This window comes from Ornithodoros turicata, chromosome 4 (assembly GCF_037126465.1).
Source record: "Ornithodoros turicata isolate Travis chromosome 4, ASM3712646v1, whole genome shotgun sequence".
NCBI classification, from domain to species: Eukaryota; Metazoa; Arthropoda; class Arachnida; order Ixodida; family Argasidae; genus Ornithodoros; species Ornithodoros turicata.
The window spans coordinates 7,207,327-7,224,592 of record NC_088204.1 but is presented as its reverse complement, the minus strand read 5'-3'; the positions used below and the strand labels follow the sequence as shown (position 1 = coordinate 7,224,592).

The window sequence follows — 17,266 nt, the reverse complement described above, 5'->3', positions numbered from 1 at the left end:
TGATCTGTCTTCGTGTCTTCAGACTTACGTGCTGCCCACGTTCAGACTATTTTCGTCATGGAGTTTATCGAAAGCTTGGCGGCGTTCTTACGTTTCCGACTGCTAAGAGATGGATTGTGGGGGGCCAATCAAATTCTGAATCAGTATGGACATTTCTGGACACCATCGGACTTCGATCGCTATTGTGAAGGGGCTCGTTATTTTATTCCCCCCCATCCCAACCAGCAATGGGGTAGAGTATCGCCTGCGGCGATGAAACTCCCCACTCTCCAAGGTCGAAAATAAAGTTGTTGTTGTTGAATCAGTATGCACATTTAAGGCCTTTGGCGGACAGTCTGAAACGCTTTGGGAGCTGTCTCGCGCAAGACTAGGACAAAACACGGCAGAACTGAGCGCCTTCTACAATCAAAACCTCAACGAGCGTTAGAAAGACCTATAGAGATGTAGCTAAACAACCTTTGCCGACGAGACCATTCAACCATGAAATATCAGGTACCCATCACAAAGCCACGTAAATACAGAACGGGTTTCCTCGCGAATAGGCAGGACAAGAATGATAATAGTACTCACATCCTGAAAATCAACCATGTCTCCCGGCGGTCTGTTGGCTGTAACGCACGGTTCGGCTCCCACAGGAGTAAAACAAGGCGGCACAGTAGTCAACATGGCCGTCGGCACGACGTCTTCACACCCCGACGAGTGCGCTTTCACTTCCAGGAGTCACACTAGAAGACCTCCTCGAAACGTTTTCAGACCAGGACTCTTCAGAGCGGAAGACCTGGTGCTGTTGCGCATACACAGAGCGACCGCTGACGCGCCTCGGGAGCAACTGACGATGCGGCCTCTGGGCAGGGTGGGAGGTCCTGCCGGAGAACCGCCTTTCCAGGACCCCAACCAATGAGGGTCTGGGGGGGACGTCGATGCGAGGTTCTCCCCTATACGCTCTGATATACTGGGTTGACGGCCTTTTTGTATTTGTCCAACGTATTTGTGTACGCGTGCCGTTCTGCGCGGAGAAGTCGTCAGGAGCAAGAAGACGAAGAAGAAGAAGAAGAAAGAAAAAATATTATATATATATAAAGTGATGATCTCGGTGCTTGCTCAATAGGGTATGATGGCGTTGCAAGTGAGAGGCGAATATAGTGTTTGATGTATCGGCTCTATGCCGCAAGTCGGAACGGGTAATACGTATTGAGTTCATGATCGTCGATGATGGACCTGTAGTCACTTTCGGTGCTGTCACTATGGTACTGATCTATTTCAGTTGGGGTTAGCATTGCTGGATGCCTTATGGTCATTGTACTGCCCAGTTGTAGAACATTTCAAGGAACAGGATAGAGGTAACAGTCCCGACCGAACAAGGGAGCACAGACTATGGGATTTACTCTTTCAAATGGGCACCATGATACCCAGTGGCGTAGCCAGACCTCCAAGGTAGGGGGGGCTCGATACGAAAACTCGCCCCCCCCCCCCCCCCACCCCGCTGATCCTGTGTCGACAACACACATATACTTGTGCACACTGCAAACTGAGGAAAAAGGAACGAAAATAGTTGATTTAGACGTTCACAGTACGATTACATGTATAGGCTGTCATGACCAATGAGGTGGTGTCACGAGATTGGCAGTATTTTGAAAAGTAACATGAAAAACGGTTAGGAGCGGTTTTCATGTTACGTGTGTGATTCCCTCTTCGCGGGCTCCTTGACAGTGTTTTATTTTTTCCCCTTTTCGACGTATTTTGAAAAGCTCATACTTTGAAAGCCATTCAAGAGTGCTTCTTAGATAGACGCCATTAACTGTAAGAACGATCGTCACACTGGTCCCCCCCCCCCCACACACATATATTATGTTCTGGGATTTGCACGATTTGTGTGGGTCGGTCCGTGGCAGGTAGGGGGGGCTCGAGCCCCCCCTAGCCCCCCCGTGGCTACGCCACTGATGATACCAGAGCTTTACAACCACTGCTCAGAATAATACCCTACCCTTTTCTGTGATCACGGAAAAAAGCTTTTTGATCACATAATGACCGACTGATGACTTTTTCCTGCGCGACGTCTTACACTAACTTGACTGCAGCCATGTTACGGAGGCGGTGGTACTACCGAAGCGGTTGTCTGCCTCTTATAGCATTCATGCTGCTCGGGAGAAGATCTTGTGTCCTGGGACGACTTCATAAGGGAACTGTTCAGACATATGCGGCACGAGGAAAACCCGGGAAAAACCAGGCAGCATAGCCACTGCTGGATTTCGTTCTGTAATCTCCCAGTCTTATATTCTCCCGCTTTTATATGTCACAACGCAAATGAAAACAACGTTTTTTTTTCCGGTGCGTAACCAAAAATATGCAGGTAGACGGCACGAAGGCACAACACATGAAAACACAACACAACCTTAAACTGATTCACATAACCCAAGCATCACAACATTCTTGCACAATATTGGGCCAAGATGTTGTGCTGCTTGAGAAGGCATAAAATATATACCTATACCTATACCTATATATATAAGGTATAGTTCTCAGTTGCGCAAGGTTATACCTAATTCGCCTTATCATTGCTATATATATATAATGTTTGTGCTACTCGAAAGGGAGATTTGATTTATAAAGTCAGTAAGGCAGGCACTGCTGTGTGAATGCGTGACACAGCGTGACGACAGCAGGCACGTGCGTAGACACGCGCGCGAATTACACGAATCGCGCGCGCGCTCTCATGCGGAACGGTGGCGGCATGACGACGCGCCCGGCTACGCAGCGCCATTCTGACGATGACGTATATTCCCACTGCTTGTATACTTCCACAAAAACAGCGCAAGAATATCAACACGCAACGAGAGAGATTGTATGATATACACGGCGCCCGTGATGCGATTGATCAAAACATCTCATTTCATTATATGCATGCATAGAATGTTCACAAACAGCGCAGTTTGCATCGAACAAGAATAATAATACCCCCCGTCAGGCGGTCTAATTTAGTGTCACTTTCAACGAGTGACACTTGCACTCACACGACATCTTTTAGTGACACTCCGCTGAAACTGCACTGCCGATTTAGTGAGTTCCCCAAACTCACTTCACTTCACTTCAGCTGACCGAGTGTTGTAGCCTCGACGGCAGGCTTTGTGTTACAGATAAAAATATTGAGAAAAAGCGAGGGGCCCCGACACCACAATATTTTTAAACTAGTATTTTCAACAGCGTGTTTATTCTATTTTAGTACAGCTTGACGTTGTGCCGAAAAAAAAACAAAAAACTTGTCCTTACTCTCGTTAACAGGCTGCGAGAACTTCGCGGTCTCAGGGATCCAGCGGCGGCCGCCATTTTGTTCTGGCACATGTTTGAGGCCAATTTGTCTAACGTTGGAAGAAGATTTGCAGGATGTGTTTCAAAATAAGAAAAACTTTCTGAGGAAGGTTCTCTGACCAACGCGTAAAAATTCTGCCGCCGTTTATTCCCATCTATCGTAATTGCCATCATTGCTTAAGTGACACTGAAAGTGACATTGGCATGGTTGGAGTGCACTTCACGAAAATGGCACTAAATTAGCCCGTGCGACAGGGGGAGCTTTATAATCGTGCTTGTAAAATCGGGGAACATGACTTGTTCGCTTCAGCATTTGCTTGGCACTTTCACTAACAGTCGGCAAAACGGTATACGCTTCTTCATCACACATCGGATCACATGGATCACATGAATCACAGGATCACATGAATCACAGGATCACATGGCGTTCTACCACTCGGTTTTCATATGTCCAGCATGTCTGAGACTGTAGAACACTGTCTTTTTATTGACCATATATTCCGCTTTTGCTGTGGAGTAAATAGTCGATTGGCCCACCGTCGTATATTGTCATCAAGCACCGTATGGTTCTTGGGACCACTGTAGCAGGCACAGAGCGGAAGCCGTTGTCGTCGCTGATTACTGAACTAAATTTCGAAAGTTGGATTCGCCGGTGTCCCAAAGTGGTGGGAGCATGGCCATATTCCGTTTAATAAACATGCCCCACGTGAGCAGTCATTGCACGGGCTCGTGGAGCGCTCTCTCCGTTCGCTTACCTCGGTTCGTCTCTCCGATGATGATCAAGGCGAGCGGCACACCAATATAGTAAGCACACTAGGGACAGAATACTGCATCTATGGATGCTGCTATATATGTGTGCAGGTGAGTGCGATTGTGTATGTTTTCCATTCGTGATGACTGTGTTTGTCCGTTTCACATAGATCGGAACTCCATGTGCCCTCTTGCAGCACTCTGTGGTCGTCATGGGCCTGTCGCATCGCGCTGGCTAGCTGATACGATGACGGTGGGCTGACCTTTCTGGTCACAGGGTACCCAGCATTTACTATTTACACTAATCAGAAATGGCGGCCCATCCTCCACTCTTCAGCAGGAGGTTGGGAAGCAGTAGTGTTTTTGAAAGGCGACGCGGTCGAGGATTAGCATTAGCCCATGTTCAAGTCTTCAATGGCGCAGAGTTTAGTAGATCTGCTGAGCACGTGTCCACAAACTAGAAGACTACTCATGCCCATGAAAGAAGGCATAATAACATCGCTCTGCTAAAACAAACAGTCAGAAACTTGGAGGCCCATTAGAGAGTTTTAGGACCCGACCAAGCTTCCTGCGGGGGGCGAGCAGCTCAGCTTCAGACCCTCGCACTGCACGATCTTGTTCAGTGCATAAGAGATCGTGGCCTGACTGGTGTTATACTTTTAGCAGACGGAATCAGCCGACAGTATATATTTAGTGTACTCCGAAGTGTCCGCATTCTAAGATACAATTCTGTGCATACAATAGAGTACAGTGGGATCCATGTCGTCCTCATTTCCAACTAAGCGACGAACGAGGCAGGGATGTCCGCTTCTGCCACTACTGTACGTTCTTGGAGCTGAGCCCTTAATATGGACCCTGCGACACAAAGGCCAAAAAGAGTGCCTGCCTCTACTGGGATGCCGACCTGCTGACCAGCTTTGGCTTTCGCGGACAAAGTTGCCATCCTTTTACCAAACACGAGCTCCGTGGCAAAAGCCATGGAGGTGGCCCAAGGTTATTAGAAGGAGAGACGGACAATCTCATCGCAGCACGTACGCAATCAATGGCGTACAAGTTGTCACAAATCTCGAGATCCTCTCGGCTTTCACTTCGGGTCTCCTGGTCTTCTCCAAGAGACGTTCACTAAGACGGGAGAGGAAGCAGAGAAGAGAGTCCTACTCTATAGAGGACTCCAGGTTCCGTTGGCAGGTCCAGGTTTGGCAGGTTCTGTTGGCAGGTTCCGTTGGTGAACCGTCGCCAGGACTCGGTTCACTCAACGCTCTTCTACCCGGCGAGCCTACTCTCAGTTGCGCGTCGTACTTGGGTGGCAGCAAATTCGGCAATATGCCGATGCGATTCTTTTGGTGCCTTGCAGTGGGTCAACTGTCACGTGCTGTCGCCCATCTTCCCTGAGAGCAAGGCGATGCAATATCCCAAGCATAAAGAAAATAGCGACTGCACTCCACGTGAAGTGGGTCTGTAGAGTCGCAGTCTGCGAAAACCCTGTGACAGAAGCCCCGGCTCTATCCTCCGCTGGGATCCACCTACGGAACTTGGGAGAGCACCTAGACCACACGATTCCGTGTTCCACCGGGCCTCTTGTCCTTTGCCCCGATGCAGCTAAAGGCGTCGTGTGCATGGAGACCGAATCGGCGAGTGCACACTTGGCAGAAGTCACGGTGCGAGACATTGTGGAGTTACTGGCCCCTGACCACACCGCACCTACCAAGAGACAACGACCTGTGCCCTGCAGTTCCTCAGTGGAAGAGAATGACGGCGCAATAATTAAATCCCAGTCGGGCCTACTCCATGTGGCGTCCAAAGCAGCACAATACCTTGGCCCAATAGTGGATAGGGTATTGGCAATACTGGTCCACCTGATGCTGGCGACAAGCACTTGAGGCGGCACTGCATCAGCTTCTGGTCGCACAGCACAACGGATGGTTCTGCCTGTTTCGTCCACTGCTAGCCCCTGGCGCTTGGTTGCGGTTGCTGATCTAGGTCCTAGCACTATATAGGTCCAAGCTCGGATTCCAGCCTTGGGTGCTGCCTTTGGTGCACCGTCGCTGAATGCGTCTCCTGCCGCTGGCTCTCAGGTGTCGGGTGTCGGTCCGGTGCAACAGGGTCAAGTCCACACTCGAGGTTCGCCACCGCCCATTTAATAGTAGAGGTTTTCTTTTCTTTGCATACAGCCTAATTTGTCTCTGTCTCATGCTAACATCTGTTCGACAATCGCTGAGGGCTCTGTCTTCTATGTTCAATGAAGGTGCCGCGAGCCCATCTGTTGTCGCATAGGTTGGCTCACAAGTTGCCGTATCACAGTCACCATACTGAAGACAGTTCTTCGGTGGCCGACTCCCTCTAAACAACCGCCTACGTCGTCATGGGAACGGAAACGGTTGTGTAACGCGAATTTCAGCGACAGCGCCGTCGGCATTGGGCCGTCATTTTAGCCGTTCAGTTCTAGTCGAAGCACTGCACGGCAAACGTCAACGGCAGCGCTGAGAGATCATTCTTGAACCACAAGCGATCACACACCGCGAGCAACTTTATACCCAAATGGGTTCTCAACTTCTCCCTGAATATTCCTCTCCCTGTTTGTAAACAAGTGACTTCATAGTGCTCGATAGCGCCACCAATTTGGTAGACTTGAACTACGCTCAAAGCTAGGGGGCGTACAAGGTCGCGCCCAAAAGCCACAGTCTTGAGAGGATTACGATGGTCCCTGAAAAGGAAGCGACCTTCGGTCATGCTTTTCTTTAATAGGAGGCAGCGAACAAGTGCCCATTCGTAAAACCCAGCCCTCCCCTTCCGATTTGTTTCGGTTTCAGTCTGTCTACCAACGTCATGATGACGTTTCTCGGGTAGAGGTCTACTGACTATAGTGAAGCCCTTCGGGGCTCATTCGGCTTTCGCTTGCCTCTGACGCCTCTTTGCCTCCGCTTCGGCGGCACGTACACTGCAGGGTCTTGCCGCTGAGTCCGCCTTGCCTCTGCTTCGGCGGCGCGCGCTGCAGGGTCTTCGCGTATATGTTGTTTTGCCTCAGCTTCGGCGGCACGCACGTTGGGATCTTCGCGCCGCACATATCTTGTTCACGGCATCGGCTTCACGACAAGCTCGGACTTCCCGAGCTCTGCGATCCGCTCTTCCGTTGCGTTCTCGTGCCGGCCGCAAAGCTTGTGCGTCAGCAGGGCCCGGTATCTCCATGGCACGTCTGAAACAGAATCAAAGAGCGCATTTTTTTTGTGTGTGTGTCTCAAGCGCCATGCTAACATTGTCCTCGTCTTCGTTTTTTCGCTTTTCTTTCCGATGCCGACGCCGCGATCTCGAGAAACGAGACACCAATAGCAGTCGCTGTAAAACGAGGTCGGATAGGGTGCATGAATACTAGCTCCCTCTGTGCAGAGGGAGCTAGTGCTGAGGCACCCTAAGGTGCCTCAACTGCCGCGCAATTAAGGTGCCGTGCAATTAAGGTGCCGCGAAGAGTTGAAATCGACGGAGGAGCACCCAACGCGTTACCTTCGGAGTGCAATGGCTTCGTAACGTGGGATCGCAGAAGTAGCGCTTTGATGTGCATGTTTAGTACACATAAATCCATATTTACTACCTTCTTTCTTCAAAAGTTTGCAAATATGGTTTCACAACCACTTTAAAATCATCCGCAAACCATGTTATATTGTGAATATCACAGACAAAAGCTTAAGTTCAATAAACCTGACTCAACAAAAACATAGAAGCCAATATACGAAACAATGTTTACGGAAAAACAAATACTGTTGGAACGCAATTAATATCGAGGAACCCGCACGATACATTATTCCGTAAGAATAAGACCAGATTACTTAATGAGACGGAGAACACGTATTTGAACAGTGCTTGTACGATGCTCCTTTTGTAACGATCTCCCAAACGTTCATGTAAATGGATTTAGATGGATGACTTCGAGGGCATAAATAATCCAGCAGACGACGAGATGTTTGTTCGCGTAATGACTTTCGACGCGACTTGCCTTTTACGCTTATTGCGTGCGTGCGTGAGGGCGCTCGTAGCCGTTCACAATATTCACTCTTCTGCCTTGATTTTGGCAAATTAAAATCGAAGAGTTTCGCACGCCATCCTCTCACTCCATGCCAATCGCGCGCTACATTTCTGGTATAAAGTATAATGTGTGTGTCAATGCATTGGACGTTATTACACGTGAGGTTTCTCCTCCGCGTTTTTAATCGGTGATGCGGTTTTCTTGTAACGTCCCCGCTGTTTGCTCGGCGGGTGTGGTCAGTAAATAGGACAAGGTTCCAAATGAGCGCAAAATCGGTCGACAAAGTTCAGACGTCGGCGGTAATGGATGCAAACACATCCTTTTATGCTTGGGCGAAATGACTTGGGCTGGGTGAGTACGTCGCACGTATGGGTGTCGCTAATTTTTTAGAAATACATTTCTGTGCTATAGAGAGGCAAATACTTGACAGGTTGATAAGCAGTACACTCTTTAAAAAAAAGGGTGTACTTTAACTCCTTTTTTTTTTGGCCACGTATATAACACCCTTTTGGAGAGTACAATACGCTCAAAAGGGTGTCTCCTCACTCCCTCAAGGGAGTAGCATAACACCTTTCTCCCGACTGGGGAGTAATATTGCTCCCTGGCAGGGAGAAGGTGTTATGCTACTCCCTTGAGGGAGTGAGGAGACACCTTTTGAGCGTATTGTACTCTCCAAAAGGGTGTTATATACGTGGCAAGGAAAGGAGTTAAAGTACATCCTTTTTTTTTAGAGTGTAGTACTGCGTCAGCTTTCCGAGGCGAGATTGAGGTAGCATGTTTAGTGAGGCTAGTGAGTTTATCGCGTATAGCTTGCTAGTGGAACGTATATAAGCGCAGGTTGCTATATCTGGTACGGCAACTCGTATACGGACAGCGTCTGAAGTTGTATTAGCGACGCACCTGGAAACTTCCAGCCCACAGGCCTTACTATACAAGATTGTACGTTGCAATTGTTTCCTCATGGTTCAAACATCGTGGTATCCATTTACGCGTGAATTAACTGTCGCTACGAATTACTGAGAACAAGTTTATACCGGCGCTCGCATGTACGTTCGAAAGCGATACTTTCTTCCTGCATGCCTTCTTACAATCTGATAGCACACTCACCTTTCCATTCGAAACGGCACCAAAATGCCAGAGAAAAAGAAGATAAGAAAACACGAGCACGCACGTGACTTTGAAAAGGAATGAAAAAAAAAAAAAAAGACGAATGATAAAAACACGGCGAGTGAGGGAGACAAACAGGCCAAAACGTACAAGACATGGTTTTCCAGCACCGGATGTTGCACCTGTGTGTACTCTGCTACGGTGAACCCACGACTCCCAATTTTTTTTTAAAGCACTTAAGCAAAGAAAAAAAAGAAAAAAAGAAAAAACAGGCGATAATAAAACCCCGCAAAGGCGAACGCGTGTGCTCTGCCGAGCTAAATTACGATCATCCCGAATTCGTCCGCCGGCACCTTTTTTTCTTTTTATTTACTCCTCATCGAAAATACGCAACTCCATCCCCTTTCTCTCTCTCTCTCTCTCCCCCATTATACGTCCCACCTGAGATATCCAAAGGACATAGAATATGGTACATTCAGTTGTGAAAGAGGAGGGGGGGAGAGGGGTGCGCGTGTGTGGATATGTGACGCTGCAGCAGGTAGCTTCATTGGACACAGTGAAGAAAAACTGCGGGGGAGTTACGGCAAGGTCGAAAGGTGAAAGACGTGGCATTTTTCGTCTAACCCCCCTCACCCCCCCCCCCATCGAATCTCCCCCCCCCCCTCTCGAGCTGTTAATGCTGCTGCAACGGAAATATTAGTGCCCCCATCTCCGAGTCACTCGCCTGCGGCCGCAGACATATATGTACGCGTTCTTTCAAGGCCTTCGACCATTAAGTCACCCGGGGGAGAGAGGGGGTGTGGGGGGTTATGTGCCCCCTTCCCCCCTCGGTTTTGCCATCGATCTTACTTCGTGCATCGTCGTGGCCGCTCGTCGTATATGATGCTGCCACAGCTGCATCGCGGGGTAAAAAAAAAAAAAGAATTTTTCATTCATGAAGCATCTACGCACTTGGCTTCATTCATTGCTTTCGGTCAGGAACGTAGTAAAGGGAGAGGAGGTTGGGAAAACTCGTTCTGGACGACGACCACTTGGTGTTGCTGATCGCGTATACACCCGGGCAATAGATTGGAAAGGGGAAGGAAATAAAATATATTTTAAAAAAGAAAGAAAGAAAGAAGGGAAAAAAACATGACGTCGCGTTTCCGGTGCGTATAGCGTGAACTGAAAGGTCACCTGTGTGAGTAAAATGAGTAAAATGCTGGCCTGCCGGGTATGAGGTACCAATGGGTGTACGGATACGCCATCTGAGCTGGGCCGATAGTAATAACTATAGTCAAGGATAACATGTCGAGGTTACGAAAACCTAATGCAGCATGTCGCTCATAAACGTTGCGGATAGCAATGCTTGTTCGCTCAGATAGGAAATGGATACTTATCGGTTAGATGAATTAGAGAAATAAAAATACGGAGCCAAACTGTTACTGTAATCAGGGCCGGCACTCTAAATCTTTTCACACCTTTAAAGGTGTCACAACGTGCATTGCGCACGCCTTTTTAGGTGTAATTTTGGTAACATCATAATGGAACACGGTTTCCCAGACTCGAGTGTTGTCTGTCCTCCAAAAATTCAGTCTTGCAACATCTCAACATTGTTCAACAGTATTGTAGACACTTGCGCGTGCTCGATTATCGATAGCGATGCATATATGCATTAGCTCGTACCTACGATATCCAAGACATAATGAAAGCAAGATTTGCACTGACACTTGATCTTTAGTAATGCTTTCCAAATTTTGTAAAATATCATCCTGGAGATGCAATGTTACGCAACCAGGTTGAATGTTCATAGCGCACACCTTTAAAGGTGTGAAAAAGTTTACAGTGGGCGATAGGAGACGGGGGGGGGGGGGCGAGTAAGGCGACCCCGCCTCAGGCCCCCGCGCGCTTGCATATAGGCTCCGCGCAAGAAACCCTCAACCAGGGACTACCTTTTTTTTTTTTTTTTGAAATATCAAGTATGCATTTAATCGTGTGAAACAGGCCCCGCGATGTGCCTTTGCCTCAGGCCTCGCTATCCCCTAGCACCGGCCCTGACTGTAATGCACTCAGTTACTGAACTGAACGCGGCGACTTTGAGAGTTACGCCTATATAGTGTTAGTATGGCTATACGCTTAATTCGTACGGGCAACTGCAAGTCAATGTAATAAATTTTCTTAATATATTAGTGACTCTTCAGGCGCAGCCAGTGACACTCGATTTATAAACAGTCAACGTTCCTCGAAAAATTGCTCATAAATTGAAGGATCCAGAAAGTTGAGGTTTGGAATCAGGAAAGGGAAGTGTCTTGTCCCAAAGAGGCAATTACAGTTGCTTCGCGGCGCTGACACAGAATAAAAAAGAAAAAAAGAAGAGGCAATTCGAAAATCGAGGGTTCATAAATCGACTGGTGATTGTGTTGTCATCAGAATGTAATCACGCGCGAGCTTGTAAAATATTATTTGGTCAGAACTTCACACTACGCGATACACATGAAACAGAACCAACAAGTTCAGCAGTTCACACGTCACTAACATATGCTAACATGCCATGCCATGCTTTACATGGCCGTACATCACACGGCTTTTGATGAGGGCGACTGTGCTTTACAGCCTTCCAATCCTGCACAGGATTTTTACATCATTAAATACCCGTCAGACCCTGTTTACTGGAAGAGTCCGTCGCTGCCTTGGAGGACGTCACACCGCCGGAAGCCCCCTGGGCTCTCCCGGTACCACCCACCTTCGTAAGTCTTCCGAACCTGATGGAACGAAGAGATCAGGTTCTCCCTCAAGTTCTTCGAGCCCATTTTTATGCTCTGGTAGACAAGAACTTTTCTACGTTTGCAGCAGCATATACAGATCGCGCATCCAGAAATGGCAAGTCTGCCTCGGCATTCGTCATACCATCCGAAGGCGTAGTGCAAGGACGACGCCTTTCGTATCCAACCTCATCAACAGCTGCGGAACTCTATGCCATCCTTTTCTCTCTGCAGCACATCGTTGATTTTACCCCGCGGGAATGGGCAGCGTTCACTGACTCAAAATCTGCACTGCGAGCTATTGAAAATTCTGGCATACGAGGCTCATCCGCACCCCTAGTGAAGGATATGTTTAATGGCTTCCCACCTTGTGTACGAAGCAGGGCACAGGCTTGTTCTCCAGTGGGTTTCAGCCCATTGTGGTGTCGTGGGGGTGTCGTGTCACAGCTCTCTCGTTTCGGAGACGGACGAGTATTGCGCTGTTGAGAGGAGACCGTCGTTCCATTCTTCAACGTCTCGTGACAGCCCTGGCTTCCCGCCAATGGACAACGGACATTCTCCTCCCATCTATGCTGAGAAGAGTTGATCCAACGCTCGCTTTCCGCCTGCCACGAAACACATCTCGTCACGATGCTGCATTAATTTATCGAATGCGACTCGATGTGGCTTTTTATAGCTCAGTGGCGTTACCGCTTGAGACAAGTTGACTCTCCCAGACATAGGCGCCGACTGCGGGGGGGGGGGCGCGGGGGCCCTTGGCCCCCCGGAACATGAACTAGGGGGGGCGCCGCCTCCCCCGGGAAGTCCCGCTAAGAGACTGACACCAGCCTTTGGGGCTCGGAGCGCCCGGGTCAAAAGAGCGAAGAGGCACCAACCCCAAAAATACATCTTGCAATTTGTAAAATATGTATCCGCCCACCATACTCATTATCACAGTAGAAGGTGAGGCGAAGAAACACAGAGGATGACATAACACATTGACTGAATTTCGCCCAAAGCAGTCAGATCAATGAAACGAAAGCAGTCGAAAAGGTGCCTGCAGCTGCCAGTGAGGTGCAACGGTAGAATCTTCGGAACGCATATCCGTTGGGAGCTGGTTCAACTCCCGCTGGTCCATTTCATTGACCATATTCATTATATTGCGCGCATTTCGGGTCAAACACCGAGGATTCAATGCATTTTGTTCGTTTCACTCAGTTTTCAAAGGCGTAATGCCTTCAGTTGTGCACATGTTCACTGTTTTGCGTTCTCTCTGTTTTTCTTTTTTTCTGTTCTTCCTTCCTCTTATTTCTATACCAGTTCTGCATACATCATAAGATCCCGCCAGAGTGTGTGATTTGTTTTGTGTTCTTCATTTTTCTTTCCTTTCCTTCTTTTTGTTTTCTTTTGCTTTTTTTTCTTTTCCTTTTTTGTCTTCCCCTTTCACATTTTTTTGGAATAACACGCCGACATCCATCTGGCTTACCTTTCTTTTTTTTTCTTAATAAACATATCCCCCCCCCCCTGCCAGAGTACTTATTTCGCGGTGCGCCCTTGCCCCCCCTGGGAAAATGAAAACTCTCCGCATCTGCTCCCAGATGCTGTCACTGCGGTGCCCTAGAAGATCTAGAGCCCATTCTTCTTCATTGCCCACACCGCCATCCTTCCCGAACCGCACTCTCCGGGTCTCTTAATCAGCTGGACTCTCGCCCGCTCTCTCTATCAAAATTGCTTGGTCCCTGGCCACATCCAGCCCACCAACCCTCTGCCCTCAAAGCTCCTTTGACCTTTTTGGACACCATCGGACTTCGATCGTTATTGTGAAGGGGCTCATTATTTCATTCCCCCATATCACCACCAGCATTGGGGTAGAGTATCGCCCCTGGCGGTGAAACTCCCCATTCATCATCTTAAAATAGAGTTGTTGTTGTTGTTGTTAAGTTCAGCATTCTCATGAGACCCAGTTATACTCCCAACCGTACAGGAGCACTGTCTTAGGGCTACAGTTCGGCTTATCATCGACCGTGTGAAAATTCAGGAGAAACTATAGCACATCCTTCCTGACGTTTATAATACCGTCTAATTAACCTTACTAAAGCGTTATTCACATTTCAGTACTCCGAGTTTTCCACGCCACGGACGGAGTAGCCAACTCACTCCCAATGAACATTGGAAAAGGAAAATGTGGAGAGAGGGGCTGCCCCCTCTCCATATTTTCCTTCTTCGAGTCAACCAACCAACAATTGCATTATCAACTCACGATTCAAACGCTTCAACCGCCATTGTGACTCCATTCAACAGTGGCTTCCGAATAGCCACTCATGCGGCACAGGAGAAGGCTGACGATAAAAAAAAAGAACAAAAAAAGAAAAAGAAATACCCGAAACCAGTACATGGCAAAGAACGGGTACACTATACGGGTCGGGGTGGTGGATAAAGTGCGGACTCGCCAATCATCTCCGGTTCCAGCGCGCGCACGCCTGGCAGAATATCGATTAGCGGCGGGTTCGCAGCGTTACGCCGTCATTGGAACGCGCGCGTGCGGCAGACCACCGGCCGCGCCGACGACCTCTCGTAAAAATGCGACGCGTTCGCTTTATTTCGCTCGACCACTCTCACAACGTCACACCGTCGTCGAATCGGTTTAATGAAGACGAGAGAATTATATAAACTATCGTTTCTTGGTATGGGGAAGGACGACACAAGAAAAATATGAGTAGACTATTAATACTTAAAAAAAAAGATGGTACGTCTGATTGCAAATGTCGGATACAGAGACTCCACTGTACATCTTTTCGAGGAATATAATATCGTAAGGGTCCACAACTTGTACGATTTTAAACTCGGCTGTTTATATAAAAATTTGCATAAAGTGAAATGTAATGCTCACCTGGAATTAAGGGAATTAAGGGAAAAGTCCCACGAGTAAGAACAAATTATGGAAAACAATCCATAAATTTCCTACTACCTAAATTATTAAATATGCTGAATTCTAAAGCAGTTTCTCTGTCTAATACGTCAATCCGTGAATTTCGCGGTATCATTATGTGTGCCTCGTTGAATGACTGTACGTGATGTTTGATGCCCATGTCGAAACATGTATGTTATTAATGTTTCTTGAGCTCATTTGAAATTTTTGGTCCTAATATTGCATGAGTGAATGCACTTATCACTGTAGTCTTGAACTCTGTAAATGTGATGTTGTCGCAGGTAATGTAAAACGGGGGCCCGGGCTCGTCAAGTTGTACATTACAGCTTTTTCTCCTTTCATCACATGATGCAAAATAAAGTGATTGATTGATTGATTGAAGAGCAAGTATACAAGGGTGAACTGGAAGGGAAAATTCGTCACATCGTGATTTCTTGTCTGTAGTTGTTGGAGTGTCGTCGGGGGATTTTAAAGTATAAATGGATGTTCGAGGTTACGTATTAATTTCATTATAGAGTTGCTTCTAATGTTTCAGTGCGGCGACAAACGTTAGGATGATGTTGGCAATGAGGCTGATATCCCGAGAAATTACTGGAATAAGGGCAGTATCTGCTTTCGAAGAAGTGTTTACTGGAACTGGCTACACTGAGTAGTTGATTGATTGGCGGATATGATAAATAACGTTCATATAGTCCACTCGGCAGCAAAAACGAAGAAACAAAAAATAAATAAATAAATCGGCTGCACCTCTCGGCATTGTGCCAAACGCGCAAAAATGCGGTGGCTATGTGGATAGCGTAATCGTTGGCGGAAAACTTTTGACGAAACCATTTTTGAAATGCTATTAATTTTTTACTGAAAGCTTTTTCAGCGTTTTGCAATTTCAGCGTATACATGTACCGAGAACACAGCTGGCAGTCACGTGGTGGTGCCACTGTCACGTGCTGCCACGTGGCCCTATAACGCCACAGGCGGACATACACACGGTCGCTGGCCCTTTAATAAAATGTGTATTTGCAAAACAACAACAACAACAACTTATAGCTCTGTTGATAAAAGAAAAGTGTGTAGGCGATACTCAGCATCCCATAAAAGAACACCCTCACAAAAAACACTAAATGACGGCATTCTCTTTCTTTTGTCGCTCAAACACTTAGTACGAAGAACAAAGAAAGAAACGGCGTAAAATATGCCGGACACAAAAGGAAAAAAAAGATTACTGACAAGCACAGTAGTGGCGGTACATAAGGAGCGGAAGAGCCCGCCTCGGATAGGGAGGGTAATTAATGTTTTACGAGACTTTTATGCAGATGAGATGCGCGTTATTCAGCGCCCGTGTGCCCGGCTGACTTTCATACGCGGCGGAGAGCCGCAACGCGGTCGGTTTGCCAAATTAGGGCTGCTGCTGCTGCTGCTGCGGCTGCTGCACAAGAAGGAATGTAAGAGGGGGCGCCACATGTCGGTCGCTAATTCGTTGCAGCGGCCTTGTAGTGGTGCTTGTTTCTTTTTTTGTTGTTTTTTTTTTGTTTATGTATTTGATGTCACTGAGCGCTTTGGTATGCTCGTGTCTGTGGGGTTGGTCGTTTTATGGAAATGTTTGATGAAATGTTGTTCGGAGAGGTTTGTAGTTTGCGGGGCGACAAGGCACGCGAAATGTTCATTGTGTAAGTGATGTGTCGTACGTGATGGGTTGGGCAAGTCATCCCGCTTTTCCTCTAACACTACATGAGATCGCATTTACTTTTAGCGAGATTGTACTTGTCTTTCAAGCGAGCATGTGAGGACGAGGTCCTGATATCACCGTGATTTCAGGACCAGCCTCGCTCGCCGACCATCACTATAATACTTATTAATAGCGCCGAATTAATTTCTAGCCAATATACAGTTCTACTGCTTCTACCTGTAGCAGGACAGACTCTGTTCAGAAACGCAGCCTGAAAAAATCCCCTCTATACAATAAATACTGTCAAAATAGCGTTTTAACTGCAAGTCCCAGCGCGTGTGTTACTGTAGCTACTTGCACCTTGTTCCTGCTTCCCTATCATATCCCTGTTTTCCGTAGTTTATTTGTGACCTTAATCACGTTTCCACGTTTGAACACACAGCATCGTTGCAACGTCCACGTCCAACCCTACACGGCTATACACGCGCAATACAAATTTTCCTCCTTTCCATCAGCGTCTACACTTTGATTGACAGGCCAACAAATAAAATCTTAAGGCAGCTATACTTTAGCCTCCACTAATTAAGACAATCTAAAATCGTGCCTTGTAATTTAGTTGGTCGCAGCAGACCCCCTCGGGGGGTTTGGCATGTATGAGTACATAATACCCCACATACACGGTCATTAGTTGAGCAGAAAATCATAGCCTGACTCTCATCCGCTGCTGCCTTCTCATACACTAAGACAGGAAGATTATTTGTGCATACACGTTG

General features: G+C 47.5%; 1 protein-coding gene across 4 annotated transcripts in view; it reads right to left on the bottom strand.

The window, feature by feature from the left end:
- LOC135390875 (Krueppel-like factor 2) overlaps positions 1-17,266 on the bottom strand; it is a 140,016-nt gene that overhangs the window by 6,057 nt on the left and 116,693 nt on the right. Inside the window, exon 1 of one of the 4 annotated variants that reach the window (XM_064620824.1) lies at positions 571-810. The exons of the other annotated variants lie outside the window; for them this stretch is intronic. Within the exon in view, the coding sequence (XP_064476894.1) occupies positions 571-666 (96 nt within the window). The 5' untranslated portion in view covers positions 667-810. Of the gene's footprint in view, positions 1-570; positions 811-17,266 lie in introns of those variants that run through there. 4 annotated transcript variants of the gene reach the window in all.